Here is a 26584-nt window from a genome sequence, read left to right on the forward strand (position 1 = left end):
GGGATATTAAACTATTGGTGATGATATTATCCTATATACTCACGTATAGGTCTAGAAATTTTACTCAAAAATCAACTAAAAAAACTTGAGTCGACTGGCTTATCCACAACCATTTCCCTCTCTGAGTGGAGTGGCAAAAGACAAGAACTTAGTTCATCCCAGAAGCACCTAAAATAACCCCTGACCCCTTCCTCACTCTGCCATGGTGCCACTACTACCCATTTTGAATGTCTGGGAGGATAGATGGTGGCAATGGTCAGGGGTGGGTGGCCCCTTGAGGTGGCATTTTTGCTTCCCTCTTTTCAGAACGGCACATCAAAATCCATAATTTTTCCTTAAAGCCTGCCCTTGACTTTTACATGAGTGTTGGAGTTCAGACTGTGATTGTGTTTAATGTTCTTCTTCCTGGCCTGGAGTGTAACAGTGAGGTTGACTTATTCATGAGTATATTTGGTAAATATATTTTTAAATCTGTGAATTTACAAATTCTAGGGCAAAATCCTAGCTGCGTCTTCTCAAAAGTAGGTCCTTGTTAATCCAGTGGTATTTACTAGGCTTATGCATGGATTCATTATGGATGTTTGCCTTGGGCTTGTTTGATTGGTTTAGAAGCCCATAATGGCATGGGTTCCACCTCCATTTTTTTACCAGCTTCAACAGAACAGTGACTGTCAAAAACTGGCTGCTTTTGGTTACACGTGGAGGGTGGGGAGGGAGTCAGCTGCCAGAAGGAAAAGTGCAAGGGGGAATAAGGCACCACTCCAGCACCTCCAAATCAAGACAAAAGAGGGTTTCTTTAAAGGAAGCCCAGGGTACAATACCTCCAAGTTGATCCATCTTTCTTCCCTGGGAAAAGGGAAGCCTCCTTAAAATGCCTTGGAAAACTGCCTGCTCTAGAGAGAGTGCATGTGCCTGCAGCTCCTGTCTCCTCTTGAGTAGAAACAGCTTTAATGAAGCATTAAACCCGGTCTCCACTATGGACAGAAGGGAAGGGATCACAGAAAGAGTGGTATCTTAACTTTGATGCTCTTAATCCAGGTCTTAATGAAGGTTATAAGGGCAAACACAATGTCTAAAATGACGGGAAGGGCAGCCTGTAGGAAGTCCCCCCCCCCCCCATTGCCACCAATGGGCCAGATAGAAAACAAATCTTTTGACTTCTAGATCAAAGCAGTTTAAAGTCTGCACATTTACCCCTCAAACCCAGGCTTTCCTGGAGGCCTATCCACATTCCATCGTGGTAACTACTCCACCGGAATGGGGCGACCCCAAAATCCCGCCCCCAAAGTGTTAAAAAAAGGGAACCTTACCAGCTGCCATTAGACCTCTCTGAAGCTTCCTGGAATGTACTAACGACCACGCAAGGAGGTGTCGGTGGCAGGAGCAATTGCCCTACATGGATATAAATCTGACAGACACATGAAATTGGTCATAACTGAAGTTGGTAAGGTTGAAAGTTACCAGCAAGGATGTCAATATGCCAAAACTGACATAAATTTGGGTTGTTGCATGTTTTTCAGGCTATATGACCATGTTCTAGAAGCATTATCTCCTGACGTTTTGCCTACATCTATGGCAAGCATCCTCAGAGGTCGTGTGGTCTGAGGATACTTGCATAGATGCAGGTGAAACATCAGGAGAGAATGCTTCTAGAACGTGGCCATATAGCCTGAAAAACCTACAACAACCCAGTGATTCCAGCCATGAAAGCCTTCGACAATAACATATTTTTTTTTCTGAACAAGAAAACTTTATTAGATTTTTATGAAAATAAATGTACAATTTACTATGCATTTAATGTCTTAAAAAGTAAAGCAAGGTGTTGAAATATATGATCCCAGCAGTGATGCAGCTATATGCTAAAAACATGGAAGAGTACTAACCTCCCAACAAGAAAACAATGGGTTTTAAAAATATTTGAATTGGCAAAGATGGAAAAACTGTCCATACTGATCAAGGAGAAATTGGTGGACTTTTTAAAAAATATTGGGACTCATTTTTATCATAAACAAAGAAAAAATAACAACACTCATGAGATTTGAAGATTACGTTTATTTGCTTTTTGCAAATGAAGTTCAAATGTTAGTTAAGTAATAATGAACAGTATATTGTAGTGTTATACCTTTGGCTGGTGAAGTGGGAATCCTTTTATTTGTTTATATGTGTATGAAAGGGATGAAATAGTGATGGTTAGGTGTGGGATTTTGGTATTTGTTCTTTTTGTGTTTTTTTCTTCCTTTTATTATTATCATAGTGTATCTCTCAATAATATACAATATAATTATCTTAAAATGAATAAATAAAAGTATAAAATGATATAGTTACCATATATTACTATAATAGCTATTGGGAAGAACCTCTTCAACGGTGGCCCAATGTGTTCAATTTTCTGTCCTAGAAATTTTATATGGCCTGTTTCCTTTCATCCTTGAAGTGGAAAACTCTGAAGACCTCCTTCTCCACTTCCTCTGCCAATCTGTGAATTGTTTGATTTACTCCAGCCCTTTTATTTTGTTTTGTTATATTGTAAGCTTTCATAGGATGGTTTGCCCCAAAAGAAACAACTGCAATGTACATATTAAGTAAGCATAACGAAAATATATTATAATTGTTTCAAATAGCTGTTTTATCTGCACTGTAGTAATAAATATCTGCAATGCAAATAGTTATGCCTCCTAATCTAAAATAAGTTCTACATTGTTGGAATCCCTCCCAAGATGAAATTTTGTAGCTTCAATGAAGCATAATGAGAACCATGTAATTTTTGTAATTGCTTCTCAGTGGTAAATTTATGTGGAGTCAAGTGCCAGCTTGAATGGAGAGAAATTGGGCATAGAAACAAAGAAGAGATGAGTGAAGAATCAAATGTGACATCATCAAAGGAAGTCAGAACTGAATACAGACAGTGCCCTTAGCAAATCATTTTGAAACTGATTGTTTCTACATGAAGGTGGAATTGATAGTCATTGATCTAGTCCGGAGGGATAACTGCTTATTCTTTCCACACTTATTAAGTTTATAATTCATGGTGAATTATTGGTCCTATTGGACATATAAGACCCTTAAGAATAGATACCTTCCAAGAAATTGTGTTACGGAGTTGAAAACAATCTTCCATTGTCTATTACCAGTGATATTTATGCTGTCATTCAAGTTTCTTGCTAGAACTTCACTACTAAATCATTTCATCTAGTGGCCTATCCTATAGAACTCCATTTAAATCATGGAACTCCTGGCATGAGAGTTATCATGATGCCCACCATCAAAGAATTTACTATGTTAGAGGAATTGGGCTTTGAATTAGAGCGTTCCATTTGTAAAATGAATGTCCTCCTTTTTGGATGTATAAAGTATATTGCTAAATAAAGTTTTAAATAACTGCAAGTCTGGAAATATGGGAACAAATAATTATGTTAGGGGACAGAATTGTCATTTGGGGGCAATCTCCCAAATTTCTATAATATGAAACCCTGGGATTGGCAATTTGGTAAAGCTCTACAGCTGTCTGTGTGGGAATTCCAAGCTATCCTATGAAATCCCAGGATTTCATGGGATAGAACCATGACAGTCAAAATGGAATAAAAGCATTATAATTCCGTAGTGTGAATAAGTCGTTATTTCTTCCTTAAGACATTATTTCAGGTCAAGACCATTATTTTCAGCATGCAATAGCATAGGTCTGGTTTAAATACTTTTTGTGGCCACTGATCCCCAAGAATTAACTCAGAATTTAAGGCACTAGACTGCATAAAGTAATTATTTCAATTTTCTCATGAAGGTCCTTTAAATTTAGAGAGAAGTTATTCTGCTATTGGACATACTCCTATTATGATATAGTATTTTGATTATAATGATTTCATACAAATTTAAAACGAGAGTATCAATACTAATAATAGTTTATAATTTAATACTTCATGCTCCCCCTGTGAGGACATCATGCCCCCCTCCTTCCCAGGTCCCCAACTCCAGGTCGAGAACTACTGGTATAGATCATCAGCCTAATATATAACATCCAATAAAAATGAAGTTAGTAGCAGGGGAGATTAAAGAAAGTTATATTTACTTAATTCCAGGCCATCTCTTATTTCCATGTTACTTTGAAATACACTGTTCTGCATTTAAAAGAGGTGTTCCTTTTGAAAGGACCTTTAAAGTTTTAGCAAGTACCTCCACTACCCTGCAATGACCTGAATGTGTCCCTTTCTGATGAATCAAGTTACACCAGCCCAAGGCTGGGTGAACTTCTGAAGAAATGGGGTCAAAATACAACATATAGCTGCCTTATGGCACTGCTGGCTTATTAACAGCATTCTTGACTGTTATAACTAATATTGTGTGTTACTGTGACTACTAGGCCTTGTATTTACTGCACTTTTCACAGCTAACATTTTAATACAACTTATATTATTTGTCCCTTGTACTTTTGCTTGTTTCCCCAGAGAGGGAATAACCTCTAAGAAAACTCTTTCCATTTGTTCTCCACAATTTGTGTCTGTACTTTAAGATTTATTCTTCAGTAATGGAAATGCTAAAAATGTGTTTTTGAATAATTTTATTTTTAAATTAGTAAAAAACAACAAACACCTGTAGGCTTCATTTGTATGTCAGTTTTTTCCCAGCTGAGTTCAACAGCAGCTTAAAGCTCGTCAGAAAAAAACATGGAATTCTCCAATGTTCACAGCTCCAAAGAGCACAACAGCACTAAATCACTTTCCATCAGTAGATACTGTGTTAGTCTTTTCTTCCATGACTTCTCAACCCCAGCCCGCTTAGAATTAACCCCACTATCCTGATAAAACAAAACAAAGGCAGCCTTCCAGATGTTACTGTAGCACAACTCCCATTATGATGTCTAAAAATGAGGAATATAGAATTTGTAGTCCAGCAACTGAAAGGCCACATAAAATGACACAATGAGACAGATCCGGCCCATGGGCCTTGAGTTAGACACATGTGCTCTAAGTCCTCTAATGGCCAACTTCATCTAGTCATTCTAGAAGACCTAGGGATTCCTAGAGAAATGATCTCTTTAGTTATCTCTAAGTCCTCCAATGCAATTCTGTGATCAGTGTCCTGTGGACATTGACCATAGAGTCATGCTGGAAGATCTAGAAATTTCTGGAGAGGTTTTTTACTTTCATGGGGATTCTGTACCCCTAAAATTAGAAAATATGGAAAGCCGACTGTATATTAGAAAGCTTAGATTCACCACGTATGTGTGTTGGCAGTAGTGGATTTAAAAAGTAGTGACCAGTAGGTGCCCATATTATCTCATACAGGTATTTTGAAATCATCTAGGAAATTCTTCAAATTGGTGACCAAAGCAATAGCACATTGATGGGAGGATTGGGGACAAGAGGAAGCCGCCTCTCTTGGTGGTAACAGTGAGATTTGCAGAAGTCAACACAGCTAGTGGCAGTGAAGGTTTAGGCAGGTTTAGGCAGAGCTTCACATCTGGTAAAACGATTCATTGAATGGCAAACCGTCACACTTTTCTAATTCTAATTTTCTAATTTCCACTGCAAATTCTTTAAATTAATCCACCTCCACTAAATATGCTCTCCAAGTTCATATTTGATTTAAAAAACAGATAGTTAGCATAACATTCTTGCCTGTAGTAGAATGTCTGAAGGTTTTTAATGAATGCTAATTGACTTTTCTTATTAACCAAGCAAAAAGAAATCCATGGAGTTATATAGAGGCTTCATTGAAAAATTGAGTGTTTGTAAAAATCTCATTCAGGAAGGTAAATTAGATAGGAGGCGAGAGTGACTTGAATTATTTCAAAAAAAATAGGCTTCATAGTCTTTAAATACACAACATTTCACAAAGGAAACATACAAATGACATACAAAATGTAAAAGAGAACAAAAAAAAATCAAATACACATAATACATATTCCACCAAACCCCCTGCCCCCTCCCCAACCCATGAACTTCTGGCACCACTCAGTGTGAAACTAATATCTAAAAACATCCCCTCCCCTTATCTTTGTATTAATAAATTCCCCTTGTGGCTACTTTAAAGTCTACTTCTGCTTTCTCTTCTAAATATCCAAATGCAAGCCTCCATTTCCTAGCAAAATCTTAATTACGTCCTTCCCAGATACCATTGGAGAGCATAGCCATTTGGATACACTCTAATATTTTAGATCTCCAACATTCCCCCCCCCCCCCCCCCCCCAAGTGGGATTTATCTCTCTTGGCTATTATCTCGGAAGACTGGTACTTCTTGATTAATTGAACATCAGAAATCTGAAAACTATAAATAACTAAAACTTGTTGTTTAACTGCACAATTCTCTGTATTAGGAAAGGGTCTTGAATAGTAACTTTCTTTCCAGTATTTGTTCAAGTATGGTTTGTGATTGACACAATGATCACAAAATCTGATGAATCACTATATGCTCTTAAGACTTGTGAGTTCAGTGGTGTAAATCAGTGGTTCCCAACCTTCAGTCCTCCAGGTATTTTGGACTTCAGCTCCCACAATTCCTAACAGCTGATAAGCTGGCTGGGATTTCTGGGAGTTGAAATCTAAAACAACTGGAGGATCAAAGGTTGAGAATCACAGATGTAAATAATCATTTCTGGTGCTCATCCATACTAGGCTAGGCTAGACACAGTATGTCTTTGGGACTGTCCTTAAAGGACTTTTTCATGCCATACAACCATATAACTTAAATTCCACATTAAATCTCTGCATTCTGTGGAGTCTTGGGGGTTATAGTAAGGTGACCACTAGAGCTCCATGACTGAGAATTGTAAACAACCATCCATTAACTTGGATCTCACTTTGAGAAAAAGATGGGATATAAATTCAATCAAGAAATCAAGAAACCAATTAATATAAATTACTGCAAGATGCCATGGCAATTAAAGTGGAATCATAATGCAAAAATAGTGTAATCTGAAAAGGCTCAAAGGACCTTTTCATGCTACACAATTAGAGCATTTTAATTCCATTTTAATTGCCTTGATATCATTCTGTGGAATCCTGGGATTTGCAGCATAGGGTAAGATATTCCGCATTCACACCCAGAGAGTTCTAGTGCTTCATTAAACAACAAAACCCAGGATTCTACAAAATGAAGTTGCAACAATTAAAGTGGAATCATGGTGCTATAATAGTGTAGTGTGAAATGTTTCCAAGGCTTACAAGGCTTGTAAAACTAGCGACCTCCTTCCCATTGCATAATAGTATTGCAATTATTCCACTTTAACTGTTATTGCTGCATCCTATAGAATACTGGAATTTGAAAATTAGGGAGAGGGATCTGCCAGAGAGATTAAGGACCTCATTACATGGGGCTTGGGGTCCATCCTACGATGCTTCCAAGACGAAGCCAGGTTGGAGCCTGCCAGAGCCCATCACCCGATGCAGGACTACTTCCAGAAGCATTGCAGGACAGAGACCTGAGAACATGAGTGGCTACCCATGCTCTCATTAGATAAGCCAGAAACAGCATGAAGGGAAGCTAGGCAGCGATGGTTTCCCTGTGTGATGGGAAAGGGGGTGATACGAGAAGCTTAATGCTGCCTGATGGATTTGCTCTGCTGCCCAAAGTATTATCCTGCTGTCTCCCAACTTAAGGACCTCAATGTGATGAGGTCCTTATGCTAAAAAAACTCAACAAAAAACAGGATTCCACAGGGTGCAGTGATGGTAGTTAAAGTGGAATCAAAGTGATATAAATGTATACTGTAAACCCCTTGCATTCTTTTATACTTGGTAAATATAGACTTTGAGAACCCAGGATGACCTCAATGCCACAATAAGGTCACGAAGTTGGTAGGAAATAAGTACAGAAGGAAGTAGTGTTCCGAAGAAATCTTCAAACAATACTTTGGAATAATTGAATTTGTAGAAATAGCTAAAGACCTTGTAAAACTACACCTTCCATGATTCGATACCTTTGAGACATGGCAAGTGGCATCAGACTGCAATAATTCTATAGTGTGGATTCATCCTATCAGTGAGGAAACTGAAGAAGATGAACGGATGAAAATTGGCATATCCTCTCTGTGTCTGTTCTTTGTTTCATTGTATCTGAATGAAGCTATTGAGGATTCAGTGTTCTTTTCTTTGTGTGAGAGAACATACAATTGTGAGGATTATATTTGTTGCTAAGCAACAGGTCCCTTGTTTCTGGGGTGTGTGTGTGTGTGTGTACTGGAGTTGTTTCCTAGCTTTGATCCGTCTGGGGCAAAATGGCTAATCATTTCAAACTTTTCTTTTGATTCCACTTGCAGATTGCAAACCGGATACAATTTTATGCAGACCCCAAATGTTATCCTTTGCCACTCCTTTTGTCATTTGTGATTGTGTGTCTGTGTACTACATTAAAATTGGAAGAGAGTTTGGCTCACTATCAGAACAGAAAGTTAAGGATCTGCAGCTTCAATATTGAAGCAGTGATGGCATGCTTTCCTGTGCTCTCCTCATTTTCAGATGTAGAGCTCAAGTTATAAAAAAGCAATTACCAGATATCTTTTGTTCAAACTGGAGATAAGCACAAAATCTGCTTACATTCTTCTTTATTGTGACACAATTGTGCATTGTTTAATCTTAGAAATCATCTGTGCTTCCTAACCTCTTACAGGAAAAAATAGATTATTTCCAAGATTAAACCAATCCATGGTTTCGGATTGCATTTTGAAAGCAAAACAAAGAAAGATCCCAGACTATTCCATCATGTGTTGAAATCTGATGACAGAAATATCTGATTTCAAACTTTGTTCACCTCCTGTTTGCAAGTTCAAACCTCTTTGAAAGCCAATTCTAAGTCTGAAAGGACTGACATTTTTGTTCTGCTGTTGGAGCTATGAGACAGCTGAGTGCTTTTGAAATCCAGATGACTCAATCTCTATTCACACTTATTTTATTTTAATATTTGTACATCATTCCTCATGCAAATCTATCCCCTAGGCAGTTCACAGTAAGCTGTTCTAATAAAATACAATCATATAATTAAAATATTACTGAATTAAATCTACAGTTACATCCCAAATTCAGTACCACTTCAAAACTAATTCAGGCAGCAGAATGAATGACTCAACTAAAGTGTTTAAAATACAGCTTCTTTTCCCAACAGATCTAAAAAATTCATTTCATTTAAAATGCCTAAGAGAATAAAAAAATCTCAGGGTATACTGTCTGCAACTCCAAGCGCATGGCACGTAAGCACGATATCAGGGACCTGGGGACTGGCATCTTCTAAAAAGCTAGGCTCTCTCCTTCATATTTGTAAGGGAAAAGAAAGAAACATGTGGCTCATGATCAATTCTATGTTTCAGCACTGAGAGAAGGGAAAAGAAAAGCACCTAATCGCTAAGGGAAAAGAAAAGCACCTAATAGCTAATGGGCTATATTTCATGGCGTTACACAGTTCTTTGATTCCTGTCCAATTTCCTCTCCATTACTGATCTACATTTCCCCCATATAACAAATTCAACTACATACTGTCAACCAGGAATTCAATGCCAACAAACCAGGTTTACTTGCATGATTTATCTGCATATAGCCAGGGTCAGATTAAAACTTTAAGAGGCCTCCTACATTTACTAATTGTGAACTCTTTTATTCTTGGAACCCCCTTTTGTAGAACTTGGTTGAGCAGCACCATTTGCAGCTTGGCAATTTTTCGTTGGAGTAGATCCAGTAATGGAGTATTTTTGTGGTTTCAGCCTTCTGTTGATGCTGTAAGCAGAGGCTTATTTTGCTTAATAGTTAATTCAGCCCTATATATCACGTTGAGATTGTTGTGTATGGATTACTGGTTAGTTACTGGATCATTGGACAGTAATTTCAATTACAAAGTGGCATTCGTTGCATGAATTTCACATGTCTTCCAGTAGAAGCACAGATGATTTTGTTGCATGAATTTCACATGTCTTCCATGCTTCGTGACAAGCAGGAAACATGGGACCTCATCAGATTGAGCCCCTCTTGTTTTGCTCTGTTTCATCAGTAATCACCTGTGAAACAGAATGCGCATGTGGCACCTTATGGTGATCCACAAACTTTCCCACCTTCTCGCATCACGTAATAAAAATGTGGCAAAGCACATTGCCGCATTGCCGCTTTCCCCATCAGACAGGGGAAAGGTAGCAGAATCACAGCAATGTGTGTCGGTGCATTATCTCTTCCTCCATCAGACAGGGGAATGCATCAGACCCATGTAAAAACTGTGTGCTAGCTTGTTGGAGCTAGCCAAAAGACAGGAGGCTTATCATGGTGGCGAGGAAGCCTCTTTGCAACACTTCCCGTTGCTTCGCCAACGGATGGGGCAGGACCATGGTCTGCATCATCTGATGTTTGGTGCTGTAATTGAAGAGGAGCCCCAGCGTGGTAAGGGGCAAAAGATGTCCTTGGGTTCAATACTCTGTTGCTGTTGGGAAGCTAGCTTGAAAGTACACCTTGAGTATCTGAAAGTATTCTGTATTTCAGATTTTTTTTAAAAAATGGAATACTTGCATATATATTATCTTGGAGATGGAACCCAAGCCTAAACACAAAATTCATTGTAAACATAGTAAAGGTAAACGTTTTCCCCTGACATTAAGTCCAATCGTGTCTGACTCTGAAGGTTGGTGCTCATCTCCATTTCTAAGCGGAAGAGCCGGCGTAGGTTATGTGGCTGGCATGACTGCATGGAGCGCCGTTGCCTTCCCGCTGGAGTGGTACGCATTGATCTACTCATATTTGCATGTTTTCTAACTGCTAGGTTGCCAGAAGCTAGGGCTAACAGCAGGATCTTACCCCGCTTCCTGGATTAGAAGCTGTGACCTTTTTGATCAGCAAGCTCAACAGTTTAACCCACTACGCCACCGGGGGCTCCTTATTGTAAACATAGCTTGGAGATAATATTGTACTTAACAAGTTTGTGCATGAAACAAAGTATGTGCCTCCAAGTGGATGCTTTTGGGGTGTTTTGGATTTTGAAATTCCAGATAAGGGATACTCAACCAGTATCAACCATATGATGCCATTTGTTGATTGCATGTGTCTTCAGGTTGACTCTGACTCATGCCAACTCTATGATAGTATTTGCTTGGCAAGATTTCTTCAGTGGAGGTTTGCCAATGCTTTTCTCTTAAAATGAGTGTGACAAGCCTAAGGTCACTCAGTCGGTTTTGATAGCTACGTGGGGATTTGGACCTTGGGAGTCTTGGTTCATCTTATATAAGGTTTGTATGTTGTCTTTTAGTGAATTATGTTTTTAATGTTTAATATTTAATTGTTTTTACCTTTGTTTTATTTATAATTTTCTATATTTTTAATCTGTATGGTTTTTAAATATGTTCTTCGCCACCTTCACTGTCATTACTGAGAGAAATGTGGGATATAAATGAATAAAACAACAAAAACAACAACACAATATTTTTTTAATTAAAAAGAGAAGTACTGGATACTATTACTAGGGCATAGCACTCGTTAGACCTTTTCTCTGTTTCATGGCAGATGCTGCACAAGTGATTAAATTATCTGGCAAATCTAGCCCAGCAAACTAGATGGGAGAAAAAGACGATACTTTTCCAAGTGCTAGAGGTCACTCATAAAACTTTAAACACCTATAAATGAGCAATTTCTTAGTGTTCCTTGAAATGAGATCAGGCCATTCTCAGACTGACCTCTGCTACATTATCAAGTTTCAGATCAATCTGCTAAGCTTTTTTCCCAAACATAAGCTTTAGAACCCATCCTCCCTCCCTTCCCAACGTAACAGCAGAATTTGCTTTATCCAACCCAACTTTCATGCAAGACTATGATTATATGTGGTTGTTTATTCGTTCAGTCGCTTCCAACTCTCGTGACCTCATGGACCAGCCCATGCTAGAGCTCCCTGTTGGCCGTCACCACCCCCAACTCCTTCAGAGTCAAGCCAGTCACTTCAAGGATACCATCCATCCATCTTGCCCTTGGTCGGCCCCTTACAATGCTTTCCTCTGCTCTGGTTTATCTTAATGTTATTTATAGGAGTAAGTGGTGGCTAATGGAGACATAAATCACTGTTTAGCCACGGAAACCAATTTTTTTTTGTCATGTCAGGAGCAACGTGAGAAACTGCAAGTCGCTTCTGGTGTGAGAAAATTGGCCGTCTGCAAGGACGTTGCCCAGAGGATGCCCGGATGATTTGATGTTTTTATCATCCTTGTGGGGGGGCTTCTCTCATGTCCCCATATGAGGAGCTGGAGCTGATAGAGGGAGCTCATCCACCTCTCCCCGGATTCGAACCTGCGACCTGTCGGTCTTGCCGGCACAGGGGTTTAACCCACTGCGCCACCAGGGGCTCCAATTAGGTGATCTTAGGGAAGACACATTCAGCCTCAGAGAAGGCAAAGGCAACCCACTTTATGAACAAATCCCTTTGGGGTTGTCATAAATTGGAAATGGCTTGAAGATATACAACAATAACAATGACATTGAGGCAAATATCCCTGCACCTGGGATGGTATCATCTTCAGAGACAAGTTATTGTTCAAGTTATTAAAAAGAAGATTGGGGTCCACATGCCGTCCACAGACCCTATTCCTCACACCTCTGATTTAGATAGCACATATAACAATACAATATGTCACCTGTAATCACAGAACTTGCAGTTTTAGTTACCACATCCAACAAAATACACCTTCTCTGGGAGTTTCCTTGCTGTTTCTGATGATTCCATAGTATGCTTCTGCTGGAAATTGCCATAGAAAACCCATTTTCCTAGTTCCAACAGACCTTACAACCTCTAAGGATGTCTGCCATAGATGCAGGTGAAATGTCAGGAGAGAATGCCTCTAGAACATGGCCATTATAGCCCGAAAAAACCAACAACAACCTAGTGATCTCGGCCATGAAAGCCTTTGACAATACATTGCCATAGAATTGATTGGAAGAAGAATAGTTCTCTAGGAATATTCTTGGTTCTCCAGTCATTCATTTCAGAGAGTTTATTATCCTTGGTTTTCTACTTCCACAAGTTAAGTTCAAGAACACATCCCCCATGGATATGGGGTAGTATTGTATTGAATTGTGTGATATTGAACATTATATTTGAAACGTACTTCTTAGATTCATCTTTTTAGTTTCCTAATATAAATTGAGGGGATTTCTTATGGTAGTTGATGAAGGAAATTATATTGTTGGTGATTTTTTTAATGTTTTAATGATATTAAATCGGCATAAAGGAAAGCGATCTAGAATAAGGATAGTTTCTGTGGAAGTTTTGGAACACTACAATAAGGTTATTTTCTGCAGAATAAGCCATGGCATTTTTTTCTGTTGAGGAACTATTAGAGGTGGAACCTGAACAAGTAATGCTATTGGTAGATCCCTGATAAGTCTCTGACCCCAAATAGGACCTGCCTTTAAGGATTTTGACAACCAAATGTAGCACAATCATCTATTTCAGGTTAAACTCTGTAATCTTCTCTGCAGGCAGTCAGTTATTGCTTCAAGGTGCATAAGACCCATTAATGGCTTTCATTATGCTCTACGGAAGAAGAGAAGAACACAGCCTATACATCAGTTTCATTTCCTTGATTAATCTGTTGGGATGCTGACTTATTTCAAGGTCATTTCATTTTCTAGTGAATTTCAGAGATTGAAACACTGTGCTTAAAAGATTATACATTAGCATTAAAATAGCATTATTTGCTATTTTACAAGCAACCCATTTCTAGCATGTTACTTTCAGGTTTTTGTAAACATTTTAAAAATAAATGTTACACAATACAGCCCTTACGAGCTTATCAATTATTGGTATTACACAACTTCTTAAGATAAATGCCAGGCCTTTGTTAACTCCCAAAAAGAAGGTATTGTATGCAGTATCATTGCTTTGAATGAATTACATCCTCATTTCCTTTAATTCCTGGCTTTGGTGAAGTTTGAAGCCCCAGTTTAAGCTCAATCTGCAAAAGTAGGAGAAAAGTGTGGTTCTGGTTAAATATAGAGTATCCTTTCCACTTCCAGACTGATGCTTAAAAGATTGTCATCCATACTTTTGTCAACTGCCATCAAGTCAACTTTGATTTCAGGTGACCTATGAATGAGAGACCTTCAAGTCAACCTATTATCAACAGCCCAGTTCAGATCTTGCAAACTTACGGTCATGGCTTATTTGATTGAGTCTATCCATCTGTAATGCAGCCTTCCTCTTTTCCTACTGCTTTCTGCTTTACACAGCATTTTATATTCAGAGTACAGCAGACGTATCTGTTTAGTCCTCTTGACCTCTAAGGAAAAATCAGACTTTATTTGCTTTAGGAACTATTCATGTGTCTTTTCAAGCAGTTCATGCATCCACACAACTCCTCTCCAGCACCATATTTCAAGTGAGTTGATTTTCTTTCTATGGGCTTTTGTGACCAGCTTTCATAACTATATATACAAATGGGAAATACAATGGCATGGACAATTCTCACTTTAGTATTCAATGATGTATCTTCAAGAACATGGCCATATAGCCCGAAAAAACCCACAAGAACCTAGTGATTCCAGCCATGAAAGCCTTCGACAATACATCTTCAAGTTCTTCTCTAGTTAATTTATAGCTGCCCTTCCAAGTCCTAGTCCTCTCCTGATTATTTTTTTTACTGCAGTCTCTGTTCTGATTAATTATTGAGCCAAGATATGAAAATCTTGAAGTATTTCATGTCTTCACTGTTTACTTGAGAGTTATGTAACCCATATGTGGTACAATAGAGTCTTGCTTATACAACCTTCGTTTATCCAATGTTCTGTATTATCCAACACAGTCTGCCTCCTGCCCAGATCCACTGCTGTTTCAATGCTTGTAATGTTTTGGTACTAAATACATAAATACAGTAATTACTACATAATGTTACTGTGTATTGAATGGTTTTTCTGTCGATTTGTTTTAAAACATGATGTTTTGGTGCTTAATTTGTAAAATCATAATTTGAGGTTTAATAGGCTTTTCCCTAATCCCTCCTTATTATCCAACATTTTCACTTATCCAACGTTCTGCCAGCCCGTTTATGTTGAATAAGCGAGACTCTACTGTAATTATTTTTGTTTTCTACATGTTCAATTTTAAACCTGTCTTTGTGTTTTTTCTTTTCCGTTTTTTCCTTTGACTTCCTTCAGAAATCATTCCAAGTCTTTGCTATATTCTGCTAGAAGTATGGTATCATCTGAAGATCTTAAATTGTTGATGTTCCGCCCTCCAGTGTTCATGCCACCTCCTTCCAAGTCTAATCTTGATTTGCCAAAGATATGTCCAACATGCAAGTTAAACAGATAGGGCAATAAAACACAACGTTGTCTGACCTCCTTCCCATGTGGAAACGATTCTATTTATTCAATTAAAAAAGTGGGATAACAGAGGATCCATCACAAGTGTACCTACCAAATCAATTCAGTTGAAGTGTGTGGCCATTCAAGGAATATACCAGGTCGAAAGCCTAAGTAGAAGTTTCAGCCCTAATTTCAGAGGTTTGAGACATTAGTAGGCAGAACCTACTTCCTTCGATTTCCTTTTTCTGCCACAAAACATCCAGTTTCCTATTTTTTTAAAAAAATGTATAATGTCTTGATTCTTTTTCATGCAAGCAATTGTGATAAAGGTTAGCCACATTGGCTCCCCAGATTTTCTTCTGGAAGACTATCACTTGCTTCATATTAAAAATATAATAGGAATCTTGCAGTAGGAGATTGAATTCAGCCTGAATGTCTTATTCTGACACTGAACTTTTCCAGCCTGAAAAAGACATCCAGTCCTCTCTGTGTTGTCACTAGAGACAATAGTGTTTCTGCGCTCTTCCTTTCTCTTGGTACACAAAGACTCATTTTCTGTTTCCTCTGTGGTCTGTACTCAAATTAGATTTGAAGGGTTTTGAAGAGCTTCAGGCAAACTCTGGAGAACCAAAAAGCAGAGTATCGTTACAGTTTACCATTAGGATTCTTGAATTAGATAGTTACCTTTATTAGGAAGGAAAAACTGTGTTCTGGCATGCATTGCAATGAGGTTGGTGTTTTGAAAATATGGTAAGAATGTATGGAAATTGGATGTTAATCCTGCATTGTTACTTACTATTTGAAAGAGGTAGTATGAATGAGATGGAGATAGTATTAAGAGTTTAGTCTTTTAAACTCAGTTTTGTTGCCCACTGATATTTCTCCATTATTCCACGTTCATTTCCTTCTTGGAGCTACATGCATCATACTTTGAATACTAGGTGTACAACCTGTTCTATCAACCCTTCAGCCCTCAATTTCAAGATGCCTGTTAAAGGGGAGTTATTTACAAGAAACAGTAACACAGATTATGTCCTTTGGATGGATATTAGCAATACGAATGTTTTAACAACAGCAGTAGAGGCCAGCTGCAAGGTTAAGCATTACAGCACGAGGAAATGCTCAGAAGAACTTCGCTCTCCCAGTTCTTCCACCAGGTTGTTTGACTTCACATTATGCTACTGGATTTCGCCCTTGGAAGTAGAAGGTTTTTTTTTTTTTAGTGCTGTTTTTGTACCCTCAAAAGAGAACTGAGTCCAGAAGCTTGAACATATTCAGAATGTATGCACATACATTCACAAGCACTAAGGGATTTAGGGGCTGAGGGAAAGGACTACTAATGGATTCTAGACAGGGATAGTGAGTTTATCAGCTCATTTTAAAGTCTGGTTTCTGAACTAGCCATCTGATTATCCTTCGCTGCTAGCTACTTGAAAGATCACGATTAGCTCACTCAACTTTTTGAAGATTTATGTCTAGGGTCACAAATTGAATTTTTCTGTGTCGTATTACATTCCATCGCTGACTTGTAATCATGCATACAAACCTGTGGCTTTACTATCACTTGTATCTGTGCACCTGAAGAAGTAAACTGGTCTGTCCCAAAGTTCATGCTAAAATAAATCAATTAGCCTTAAAGGTCCTGTTTGAGTTCTTGCCCCTCTCCTAGAACAGATTAAAAGCATTATAACTTTGAAAACTGATGGTGCTGTTTCATTTTGTTCAAGTTCATATACAATAGAATCCATTCTTACCTCACTAAGATGAGCAAAGGCCAGCTGTGATCATACTATACCTGTTGAAGCTATGTTTAATCCAAGCTACTTCTAGCCTAGGAATTTTGGGATTTACTTATAGGGTTGCCGGAATGGAAACTGGAAAGGGCCCTTGTATCTTTAATTGTTGTATAAAGGGGATGTTATAGCAAGTGTTGCTTGTTACTTGGTTGTGGAAAAGCAACACGTGTTGTAATTCTGTCTTCTACACAACCATTAATGGTACAGGAGCCCTCTCCAGTTTTCAGTCTGGCAATCCTATTCTATAATTGCTCTGACTGGGTCTTAACGTTGTACTGGCATAATGGTCATGTTCCTGTACTGTGTCCCTGAGCTCTGCCCCTTCTCTGTTTTTGGACTCATCTGTTGGCTGAATAATCCAATCAACCAAGAGAAGGAGATTGTACCTCCATAACATCACCCACAGGAGGCTTCTATTCCTCTCCAGCAAATATTTGAGCCTTGCATACACTGGAAATTCTCCTCTGTTTTCCATTTGAGGGCTACATGTTTACCACAATTAAAGGGAGCATGACACAATTAAAGGGAGCATATGTATATTTGCTTGGAAGTAATGGTGGTTCAAGCCAGTATAGTGTAGTTGTTTCAGCATTGGACTATGACTCTGGAGACCAAGATTCGATCCCTGCTTGGCCTTGGAAACCAACTGGGTGTTCATGGGCAAGCCATACTCACTCAGCTTAAGAAAACACCTTAATTGGTTGAGCTGGGGGTTGTCTTAAGTTGAAGGTATGCAACAAAAACAAAATGTTGTTTCTGTCTAACTATTACAAATCCACCAGATACTGTCTGATCTTGGAAACTAAACAAGATCCGGTCAATGCAAGTCTAGGCACATCAACAGGAGTATAGGGTCTAGATCAGTGGTTCTCAACCTGTGGGTCCCCAGGTGTTTTGGGCTACAATACCCAGAAATCCCAGCCAGTTTACCAGCTGTTAGGATTTCTGGGAGTTGAAGTCCAAAACATCTGGGGACCCACAGGTTGAGAACCACTGGTCTAGATAAAGGGAAGTCAAAGTCCCATTCTATTCTGCTTTGGTCAGACCTCACCTAAAAACTGTGTCCAGTTTTGGGCACCGCAATTCCAGAAGGACATAAAAAAGGTAGAACATGTCCAGAGAAGAGTGGTCAAAATGATCAAACGTTTGGAAACCAATCCCTACAAGGAATGGGTGAGCTGGGTATGTTTAGCAGAAGCTGAAGGGACATCTGTCTGGGTTGCTATTCTTGCATGGCAGGGGTTTGCACTAGATGGCCCTTGTGGTCTCTTCCAGCTCTGTGATTCTATGGCTAGTATTTTGATGGAACATCGCCAGTGAATACTGTAGGCTATATTTCAGAGGAAGAAACTAGGATAGCCATCTCTAAGTATTCCTCGCCTAAGAAAACCCTAGGAAATCCATAGTAGACAAGGCAACTTGAAGGCACATACACACACAATATGGTTACGCCGATTGTTCATAGGATTGTAACTGGCTGCTTCAGTTAACTAGGAGACTTTTTTCAAAATTGATTGATCTAGCATATTAACTAACTAATTGTCGCCATATGGAAGGAGAATTGCCCTTGATTTCAATTCAGTTTTAGGTTGACTTTCTAGCTTTGTGGATTGACTGTCTGGTTCAGACATTTCCCAAGACATCAGAATCATATTAAAGGAATTGCCCTTTATTATCGTACAAGTTCTGATGGAAGAATCTTAGCACAACTGTCATGGTAACATGTTGAGTAAACATTCCACTTAGCATTCGATGTTTCTGATATACTTTTGCCAGAGTAGCAAAAGGTTGAAAACATTATCTATTTGGAGCTATCCAGGAACTTTAGTTGTGACAGTTCAGCGGCTTTTGAGTATATAATATATTTGTCATATGTGATGTTTTCATTTTTAGTGAAATATGATCCATGAAATCTATAAAGGTGAGCCTCCCCTCTTCTGCTATCTATAAGTTATCCAAAGTCTTCTATACACCTGACAGACTAGAAATAAATCTTCTCTCTTGGATTCTACAGTAAGAGAGGAATAAATCCTGTCTCTTGGATTCTAGATTGTTAATAAACATGGAGAATATTTCAGAGACTGATCAAATTTCCCAAGTAATCTACATCTTTAACAATGGGGAACACAAATGTAGCATAGTTTGTTTGTTTCAGGCAAGGCTGGCCCCCACAAGGGGGGGTCCACTTCCGACAGCAGATGTGGGGGGGGGGGGAGATTGCTTAACCTTTTTCCTGAACACTTCCCTTTATTAGAGGATAGAGCTACTTGTTCCATGCAGCTGTATCACCTAAACCCCCACACTATTGCTAGTTGTGCTATAATATGCTAATCACATTGGTAATATAAAATATTTCAGATGGTATTCTGGCCAGGTTTTTACATGGATAATAGAGGGAGTGAAATCTTGCCCTTGATCTCAAGCAGAAAATGTCCTTAGCTGGACCTGGCTGCAGGTTTACTTAATTAATGTACCTTGGGAAGTCAGACTTGGCCACGGTGGTCCATGCTCTTGTTACTTCCAGGATAGACTACTGCAATGCACTCTACATGGGAGTTGCCTTTGAAGTTGGATCGGAAGTTTAAATATTCCAACAAGAGGCAGCCAGGTTAATAACTGGGATAGCATACAAAGGAGCACACAACTCCCATGTTACATCAGCTCCACTGGCTGCCTGTGTGCTACCGGGCACAATTCAAAGTGCTGGCTTTGGCCTATAGAGCCCTAAACAGCTCCGGCCCAGTTTACCTGTCCGAATGCTTCTCCCTTTATGAACCACTGTAAAGACTAAAATCTTCTGGGGAGGCCCTGCTCTCAGTCCCGCCACCATCACAGGTACGTTTGGCAGGGACGAGTGACAGGGGCTTCTCAGTGATTGCCCCCCGGTTATGGAACTCCCTTCCTGACGAGATTACATCATCCCCCTCCCTCCTGTCCTTCAGAAGGATGGTGAAGATCTAGCTGTGGGACCAACCTTTGGGGCAGTGCAATGAGGCGATAATAGAATGGTGTCCTGAGATAGTTTTTAAGCAACTGATTTTATAGAGGATATAAGTGATTTTAATGTTTGTATATATTTATGGTTTTATGTCCCAACATTGAATGTTTGCTGTATATATGTTGTGCTCTGCCCTGAGTCTCCTGCAGGGTGAGAAGGGTGGAATATAAATGTTTTAAATAAAAAAAATAATGTCTAAGGTTCCATCTACACTGCCAAATAATCCAGTTTCTGAATCCAGATTATCCACTTTGAACTGGATTATATGGCAGTGTAGACTGATAATCCAGTTCAAAGTAGATTATCTGGATTCAGAAACTGGATTATATGGCAGTGTAAATCCAGCCTAAGGCCCAATACCTAAGGCTGGATCTACAGTGCTCTATATTGCATGATCTGATCCCAGATTAAATAATTATCCTAGATTATTTGGCAGTGTAGACTCATATACTACAAAGCAGATAAACTGGGATCAGAATCTGGGATATAGGGCAGTGTAGATCCAGCCCCATAGACACTGTCTCTGTTTATGAGACATTGCAGAAAACTTGCCAGTCTAAGTAGATAACACAGAGCTAGATGAACCAGATGTAACATCCCTAAATAGCTTAGATGAAGCTCTATCAATACAATATATGCATTTCTGTTGTTTTAAAAGGTACTAGTTGTATACATACAGAACCCAAAACAAGTCCCTTCCTTAAAGAAGAACAATGTTCATGATCCAACGTCTAGAAACAAGAGAAAGAGCTTCCTTGTGGGATTTTATCTATGTCACATGTGAGCAAAGCAATGTCATGTCTCAGAAAAATGCCTCCCAGATGATATCTGTTAGTCATAATTCATTTCCACTGCATAGAATTGAACTTCATTTACCTGTATTCTTGTGTGATTTCAAGTAACTTCTTATCTTTTTTTGTTTAGGAAAAATAGAAAATCTGTACAAAGCCAATGCTTGGAAAGCAAGCACAATTGCTCAGTGTAACAAAGCAGCAAAGAAAGAGTCAAACTGGACAAAGGTAAAACAAACAAAAAGGAAGCATTGAGCTTCCACATTAGTCAATGCCATGTACTTAAATTTAATACTTCAATACTTAAATGATTATTTATCTGTATGCAACATGGTGCTGTTTGCTTTGCGTTTAGTTGGGGTTCACTTACTCAGCAGAAAAGTAAAGTGGTGGCTGAGATGTTACAATTCTGTTGGCAGCATATTTATTAATTCATATACCTTTCACGTTCCTGAGAAAGAGAAAGCACCATGCAAGCTGGAAGGAATAACACATTCTTGACAAACATCACCGGTCCAATGTAACAAGTCAAGAGGCTTAGCAGGCTTTTTGCAGCGTATCAGTCATCTTTTGGAAAACATAGCCTTTGGGCTTACTGTGTTGCACAAAAGCAATTGCTGTCCCTCAGCCTCAAAAAGTGGCAAAAGAAAGGCATTTCCCAAGGCCTGTTCTCATGTAACATTTAAAGAACCAATCCTGTGGAAACTGTAAGGAATCTGATGTACAACATCATTTGTGCGATTGTGGGGCCACGCATGGTGCCATTAGATATGGTACAGAAAGTATTTTCAGGTGTAAAATCCATGGCTCTGCATGAAGAGTATAAACTCCAGCTTTCTTTGGGTTTTTTTTTTTTTTTGTAATTGTTGCCATCTTGCAATTTCTGGCTATAAGTGTAGCCAGTCATTCTTTGGTCATCAGTGGTTCTGTCTTATGATTTCCAAACTTCCTTAGCTGTCACGATTTTGGAAAAATTATGATCTTTGGAAAGGCATGACCTTGTTAGAAATCATAACCTTTTGGGGAAATGATGCCATAACCTTTTGGGAAATGGAAATCTCCATAACCTTTTTGAAAATGGCATTCACTACCATTTTGGGAAAATCAGGAATCTTCCTGAGAAGAGTTAAAAACTCACTTGACTCAACCTTCTCCTTAGTGGTAAATATCCACTAGTATTCATGCAAGGCAGTTAGGTTTATCGGCTGTTAAACTGATATACTTAGATATCTCTTTGAACTGTTAGGGGCAAAGATATGCCAACGCACAAAAGCACACACACATATATAGTGGAGTTTCAGAAGTGTTCTTTCAGTTGCCCAAAACACATCTACTCTCCCTTAAAACATCTTGGTTTACGTCATGCTCTCAAGAGACAAAAATAAGTAGACTTCTTTAAAAGTAACATAGTTGGTTTACTCACAAACTTCATGTATTCAGCATACATGTACATTGCTTATCAGCCCAGATATAGATAGAATTTGAAATAGTTTCTCTGGGCAGATAACATAGGGCATCCTTCTCATAATCAACAGTCCAAAGTCTAAAGCATTTCTCTGTTCTGACAGTCTATAGCATGTCTGTTCTCTAAAGCACCCAGTTTCTACGGTCTTCTGAAAGCATACTATTTCTAAAATGGAGTCTGAGTCCTAAATAGTCCCAGATCTGATCACATGGCCTGCAGCCCCTCTCACAATATAGAGTTAAAGAAAACTGCATACCAATACATACATATACAATATAGTAAGCAATCTGAATAGTTTACATAACAACTAGCGGAAAGTTGAAGGAGGTTGCTATTTCCAAGACATGAGGATACTATTAGCATGCAAGGTTATCCCTCAGAATGTTTTTATGGATATACATCCTTACAATGATCTTGAATGGTTGTCAGCCTCGCACCACTTGTAAAGCTTTCTGGATAACATCTATGAAGAAATGGGCCGCAGTTCAGAAATAGTAAACACTCATTTACCATTGCTTAACACAAGGTAAACAACCTTACTTGTTCTATTTTCACAGTTAGACAATCAGTGTTGAACAAACTGCCCCCTATGCCTTTGTGAGTTGACTTTGTTATTGTGAAAAATGTTTGCAATAATCTCCTGGATTAGAATCATACGTACTCGTAAGTGGCTCTGTATTGTTGCCTTTGTTTTTTGTTAACCTTGTGTGGGATTCCTCATTCATTGCTACAGATCTATAAATAATGCATAACAATAGCAGCAGCAACACACATTTGCTTATGAACTGTTCCCTTTATTAATGTGCAAGGTTATATGCACATCTCACTGGTTTCAGTTGTCTCTTCATCACTGTACTGCATCACTCTTTTATACTGCATAACACACTGATTTTTTTTATTCTAATGCAGAGAGTTTGAAAAATATCTTGCAATGTGAAAATGGTAAGGAGTGAAAGCACAGTGGATATATGCAGATCCATCTGCATTTGCCTGAATTTTACCCACAGGGATAACACACTGGAGGAATCTTTACCCCAAGACTGGTCAAAATACGTTTTGATGTCCCCATTCATTTCAGTGGGATTTCCATAGTGTCACTTTTTTGTAGATTGTGTTAGACACACAGAGAGAAGGAAATGGAAAAGGGCAGCTGGAAATGGGGGATGTTGCCAGTTTTCTTAAGAGCCTGCTTTTATGTAGAAGTGAAATTCATTTTCTTTGAAAAATAATTCCTTTGGCAATGTTGATGTTGATGACATTTCAGTTAATCATGAATGATCAAATGTTCAACATTTTAACACCTATATTTGACACTCAGTGATACAGAATTGCAGTGCTTGTTCTGTAAGCATTTCTATTTATTGCATATGGCATTGGACAAAACTGAGAAACAAATAGTTTTCAGTAATTTTACCTTGATGGGATTATTTATACATTGACTTGCCTGCTAGGCTCTCTGTGCATTGGTCAGAGGTCTGGGGCCAGAGTTTCCTAAGAACCCACTCTGGGGTGCATGAATATGAGGGGTCAACTTGTCCTCCCCATTCCATAGCTCCAATGATATTCTTCCCTCTTGGAGCTGCTGCTTTGGCTGGAAGGTAAACTTCTATTTGTGGTCATAATAAATTCCCAGTTCTATTGATTTTTAAAAAATAAATTCTGTAAATGGGCATGGATTAACCTCTTCCTGCCCATGCTGCAGATTGGGATACTGCACATCTGGTACTTCTTAAAATTTATGCAAATATTGCCAAACATTAACACAGGGGTTCTCAAACTTTTCAAGTAGAGGGTCTGTTCATGGTCCCTCAGACTTTGTGAACTACAACTATAGTTAGGAAAAATAAATGAATGATTTTTTTATGCACCCAGCACATATCTTATTTGCAGTGCAAAAAAGATATGAAATAACAATGCAATATTTAGAATGCTGAACAATTTTAACCAACATAAACTTTCCAGTATTTCAATGGAAAGTATGGGCCTGCTTTTGGCTGATGAGATAGTGAAATTAATTAGAATTGTTGTTATGTGCATTCGAGGTTGTCGGGCGGCCCTAAGTTTAGGGTAGGGGGCAGGTAAATGATTTTTGCAGGTTGCATTCGGCCCGTGGGCCTTAGTTTGGGGATATATCATTTCTGGCATGCTCTAAGGTACACCCCTGTAGGAGGACTCAAGGCGGCTTACAACTCTGGCAAAATTAAATGCTGCATTAAAACATAAATTCTATACCATAAACTAAACAATTAAAACAGTTAAGCAACAAAAATACATAGAATAATAACAAATTAAAACATATAAAGTGCATATTCCATTCATCCTTAATCCTTGCTCATAATCCTTATTCATACTGTGATAGGTTTATGCAAGGTAGTGTTGGGTTTCGCTACCATCCACTGTCCACTAAGCGTGGATCCTAGATCACTCTGAATGTTCACCTGTGCTTGGGTATTCCAAAACACAATAATTTATTGGGCTGATGTATCCTTTTGGGAAGCTTTTCTTGCTGACAGAATTTGAAATATAGATGTAAATATTTTCATAAATTTCACATTTATAGGCAAAAAGAATAATTTTACAATTTTTTTTCTTATCACTGCAAGATAGTCTTATAATACTGCAGTTTTTGAGAATTATTCACCATTCAGGATTTATTTTGCAAGGAGCTCTGTGGGCCCAATGACCAACAGCAGGCTGGTTAATGCCAAATGCAAACTCATGTGTGAGCCATCTCTTGCCTACAGCTGTAACTAAGTAAAGTTGACCCCTCCCCTCCAAAAAAAGCTATGTGTTTTTGAGTTTTGTGTGAAGAGGAGGAACATACAATTAGCTTTCTACATAAAAAGTGCCGTGTTTTCTGATTTAAAATGCACTTATTTGTACAAGATAAATTTGTTCACCTGGCTGAAGTTCTTGGACTTTCAGGAAACATATTATTTCGATCTATTCTTCAAATACTTTCAATTCCCTGCTCTGAAGCCCACTACAACTTAGAACAGATCCAAAGGGAATGCAAGCCATCCTGACTTTAGATAAAATTTGAAATTGAATAATTGATTCAAAATTTCTTATTTCAGATATGCATAGTGAATGGGGGAAAAATGCACATTGAGTAGGTTTGCTATTCAGGATTTATTCTCTATTCCTAAGCCTCTAAAAGTGTTATATGCAAATATTTTAAGTCCCCCAATTTAAAATCTTAGGTTTTAGATGCTAAAACATGCATGGATAAACTCAGGCCCACGGGCCGGATGCAGCCCCCTTAGTGCTTACCTCAGGCCCTCCTCATTTTCCCTGTCCTTTTGGCATCAGGATGTAGTGGCTCGTTGCACTCTTATGCAGAAAGGATGGGAGAGGAAGACACACATCAGCTGAGAGACCTCTGGAGCAATCTCAGTCACTGCATGTCTTGCCTTCCTCCTGGCATAAGGACGGTGTGAGCAACTCCATCCTTATGCTAAGAGGATGGCCCAAGGAAGGCACATGGCAGCCGAGAGCCCTCCACAGAACTCTCGGCCGTTGACTGTCTCACCCCCTTCCAGCATATTGCCAAGAAGACAACCCAAAGATTGGGAGGAGGATCAGGGCAGTCACCACATATCTTGTTTTTCTCTTGACATAAGGATGGGGTGAGCAGCCCCATTCTTATGCCAGGAGGACAACCTGAGGATGACCTGGGCACTGCCCATTCCCTCCCTGCCCCGTCCTTTCCCAGGTCTTCCATCTCCTGGACCCATTCCACCCAGCACATACTTGGCCACCATCACTTACAGCCCAGCACTCTTGGCTGGGCCCACAATGCGGCCCCAAGACAAAAAGGTTTACTCATGTCTGTGCTAAAATTTCTGCATGCCAGGATAATCAGAAAGGAAGATAGTGTGGAACACCCAAAAGTGGCAACTGGGATACAAATACAACAGTGTTGTATGATAGACTGATATATTCCAAATATTAAAGAATCTCATTGAAATAAACAGAGTGCCATCAGCTCAAATTCGAGGTGCCCATGGCTCAAATGTGGCCTCATGGGGACTCCAACATCCCTTTTTAAAAATGCCCCTAAAACTCTCTGCAGGGCATGTGGGGAATTTTGCCAAATTTAACCCTCTGTGCCATTTTAGATTCAGGAATAGCTTTATCAAAAAGAAGACATGTCCAGATTGAGACCCCTTCCATACAGGCCCTATATCCCAGTATTTGATTCCAAGTTTTCTGTTTGTCCCAGATTATCTGACAATACAGACATATATAATCCAGTTTAAAGCAGAGAACCTGAGATCAGATCC

General features: G+C 38.9%; 1 protein-coding gene across 1 annotated transcript in view; it reads left to right on the forward strand.

Annotated features, from left to right (window-relative positions):
• The window catches only part of C3H10orf90 (chromosome 3 C10orf90 homolog), a 126985-nt gene that overhangs the window by 21991 nt on the left and 78410 nt on the right, over positions 1-26584 (forward strand). Inside the window, exon 2 of the mRNA XM_060768620.2 lies at positions 20967-21061. Coding sequence (XP_060624603.2) covers positions 20967-21061 — 95 coding nt within the window. The remainder of the gene's footprint in view (positions 1-20966; positions 21062-26584) is intronic.

Source organism: Anolis sagrei, chromosome 3 (assembly GCF_037176765.1).
Source record: "Anolis sagrei isolate rAnoSag1 chromosome 3, rAnoSag1.mat, whole genome shotgun sequence".
In the NCBI taxonomy this organism is placed as follows: domain Eukaryota; kingdom Metazoa; phylum Chordata; class Lepidosauria; order Squamata; family Dactyloidae; genus Anolis; species Anolis sagrei.